At 39.2% G+C, this 3,379-nt stretch overlaps 1 protein-coding gene across 1 annotated transcript in view; it reads right to left on the bottom strand.

Moving 5' to 3' along the window:
• Window positions 1–3,379, bottom strand: part of LOC106879370 (solute carrier family 23 member 2) — a 22,427-nt gene that overhangs the window by 4,752 nt on the left and 14,296 nt on the right. The window contains exon 5 of the mRNA XM_052975661.1: window positions 4–176. Within this exon, the coding sequence (XP_052831621.1) occupies window positions 4–176 (173 nt within the window). The remainder of the gene's footprint in view (window positions 1–3; window positions 177–3,379) is intronic.

The following is a 3,379-nucleotide window of genomic DNA, read 5'->3' as shown; positions in this document are numbered from 1 at the left end:
TGCTAATCCGTCGATGACAATTCCTCGATTCACCGAATGGTTTGGAGGAATAGGAACGTCACATATTTTGGCGCAAGCGTAATAATCAGCAATGGAATCCACGATTGAAGCCAAAGTTGCTATGAAGAAGCTTATCAGAGTGCTGACGGAAAAATTCATTGAGAATCCAAAATAACCTGAAAAAGAAAAGATAGAAAGGAAGAAAACAAAGTTTAGTTTCTCTCAGAAGGCAATTTGAAAGAACTAATAAAAGACACTCGCCAGTGCAGCGGCACCGAAACTTGGTTTCATGAATATAGGAAAGAAAAATATATGTAATCACTGTGTCCACCAGGTCTTGTATGTTATGGCTGAAGCACTCAAACAACAAATATAAAATCCTCACTACACTTTTATTGTCTTCCACAAAGAAGGCGTAGAGGGGCGATGTAAGGGTTATAAACAAAGGAAGGGTGAGGTCCGAATTTAAGAAGGTGATGTTTTATCATACTGTTCTCCACAAAGAAAGCGTAGAGAGGAGATGTAAGGGCTATGAACAAAGGAAGGGTGACGCTCGGATTTAAGAAGGTGATGTTTTGTTTGGAGAGTTTGATGGCTGGGTTGGCCGTGTCTTGGGAAAGCACAAGAAAGAAACGACACAATATTTAAAGACACTGTTTTTGGTGATAATTTTCCAGAGAGATATTCTGCTGAATATGATTGGTTGTAACACAATCTATTAAGATAATAATCCTTTCTACTAAAGAGACAAGGCATGAAATTCGGTGGGAGGGGACAAGTCGATTACGTCGACCTCACTGTTTCACTGGTACTTAATTTATTGACTCCGAAAGGATGAAAGGCAAAGTCGACCTCGGTGAAATTTGAACTCAGAACGTACAGGCGGACGTAATTCCTCAGCCACTGATCTCGTAACGAGCAAATTAGTTAGTTCTAACATCTCTAAATGCGATATAAGTAGTAACAATACCAGACGGTAACATTTGTTTATATATTGTGAGTAGGGACGATTGGCTGCCATCTCTAGCAGGCAAGCATCCAGTAGCGATGACGGGGAAAGACCCAGAGACCATGGTCTACTGGTCTTGCCAAGTTGGAGGGGAATAATTCACTCCTTTACTCACAATATATCGGACACAAATTGTGTGTCGTTAACCAGCTGGAAAAGACATTTTCCTGGGGTTAAAATGTAGCATAGTTCTTTATAGAACAGCCATGTTATAGTGGCAAAAAAATGTTACTGTCTAGTAATCTGATATAAAAAAAAGAAAGGACGTTACAGAGAATAATAGAAACATAACAATGGTGTTGCCATTGGGTGCAAACCAGTTGGGAAAAGTTTTATCAAAATCGATTCACAAAAAAACGAGAAATCCTAAATTTCACTCCTAAGCTATTAGCGTGGTTCTGGGTGCATATATATACAGTTGTAGAAAAATCTCAAGAGAGCTGAACAGCAGAAGGTCCTCTACTTTAATTAATTAATTTAGTTATTTAAGGTTCAACTTGTGATGGAATTATTTACAAAACTTCTGATCCATTGACCCCTGCACTCAGCCGCTAAAGTGCATATCATCGATTGGGTGTGATGTTTCAGGCTTCTCATTAGTAGATCTGTTTAAACATTTAAATGTAACTGAACACTAGAATAATGTTTAAATCATCTTAACTCCCCCCCCCCCCTTCTCTGTCCCAGAGAACTGCTCGCCGATTTAAAGCTAATATTTCACCTCAATTGCGGCCGCATTCCTCCTGTGTTATTTCACCTTGCAGATCTAGATAACAAACCATGTTACTATAGCATTTTTCATATATGTCAGTCTCCTGATTTCAAATTGAGATTACAACAGATAAGTCTTTGTTTGTTGTTGTTGTCGTTTGTATTGGAAGCTACTGATAATGGCTGTAACTTTATATATGACATTGATAGGACACGATCGACCCACATGCACGGCACCAACTGTCATCTTCATCTTTCTCCGTTCATGATACACTTCGTTGCTTATATTTTTTGTTGCTGGATCGCACGATCAGTCCTTCATAAACAGAGAGGAGTTCCTTTTTACGAGAAAGGAGCTTCCTTTGAGAGGGGATGAATTCTCCTTCGTCCAAGATCGTCTCCTGGCATTTCTCTCTTTCCATTTTTCAAAAGAAGCCTTTTGCAGTTGTGTGTGCATTGAGAGACATTTTTTGAATTTTTGTAAAACACTGTCCCAATCTCCTTCCACCTCTGTCCTTTTGTTCCTATCCTAAGAAATGGATGGAGTTGTACTACTGTGAGACGGGTCGTTTCTAGTACTCAACTGACCAGATTACATCTCTGTCTCTCCCCTTCTCTCTCCCACTCTCTCCCTCTCCCACACTCTCTCTCTCCCACACTCTCTCTCTCCCACACTCTCTCTCTCCCACACTCTCTCTCCTCTTCTTTCTCCCTACCCTCTCTCCCCTCTCTCTTTAAGATATCTTTTCATTTTATCATTGTATTATTTGATGCTGGAGATTCCGGAATCCTCCACCAGAAGGTGCCCCTTATTTAAACTGAACAAGGGAGGGCACACTTCCTTTGGCTACTTGACATGTAAAGCATTGTAAATAGTCCTTAAAATTTTTGTTAATATTGTATTATTTTGGAAGGTGGCGATCTAGCAGAGTTGCCAACACGCCGGGCAAAATGTTTAGCGGCATTTTGTTCATCTTTACGTTCTGCGTTCAAATTCTACCGAAGTCAACTTCGCCTTCCATCTTTTCAGAGTCGATAAAATAGGTACCAGTGGATCACTGGAGTCGATGTAATCGACTTCTACCCATCTCCCGAAATTGCTGGCATTGTGCCGAAATTTGAAACTAATATGTTATTTGTGGGGGGAGGATGGCTCTTTATAGCTTGATTCCTTAGATTCGCTACCCCATCCAATCTACATTAGGTCTGGATCGTCCTCGTGCATTTCATTTAATGTTCGAATTTTTTAAAGCTGTAACCTTTTGAATGATTGAGAAGCTCATTTCATTCAGAAATAGATTTTTCCTCATTGGAGATTAACTTCCCTTCATAGTAAGTCAGTTTGTCATTAACAGAGAGGTGTTCCTTTACGCTGAATATAAGCTTTCTTTCTTCGTGACCTCAAATATTATCCTGCTTACATAATTGTTTTTAGCGGAGGAGGGAGTCTTTTTACTTATATATATATATATATATATATATATATATTCATCTATTTATTTATTTATTTATTAAACACTCTGTCACTAATTTTGAGTGATGCATTAAGATTTGTAAGTACATTCTCCCCATCCTAACCATATAACACTCTTTGTCATGTCAAGTCAAACCCACCAATCACCGATCATTCCCCACACACAAAGATGACAACAAGCCAGG

This window comes from Octopus bimaculoides, chromosome 22 (genome assembly GCF_001194135.2).
Source record: "Octopus bimaculoides isolate UCB-OBI-ISO-001 chromosome 22, ASM119413v2, whole genome shotgun sequence".
NCBI lineage: Eukaryota > Metazoa > Mollusca > Cephalopoda > Octopoda > Octopodidae > Octopus > Octopus bimaculoides.
Note: the sequence above shows the minus strand (reverse complement) of the source record. Positions and strands in the feature narration are given on the sequence as shown.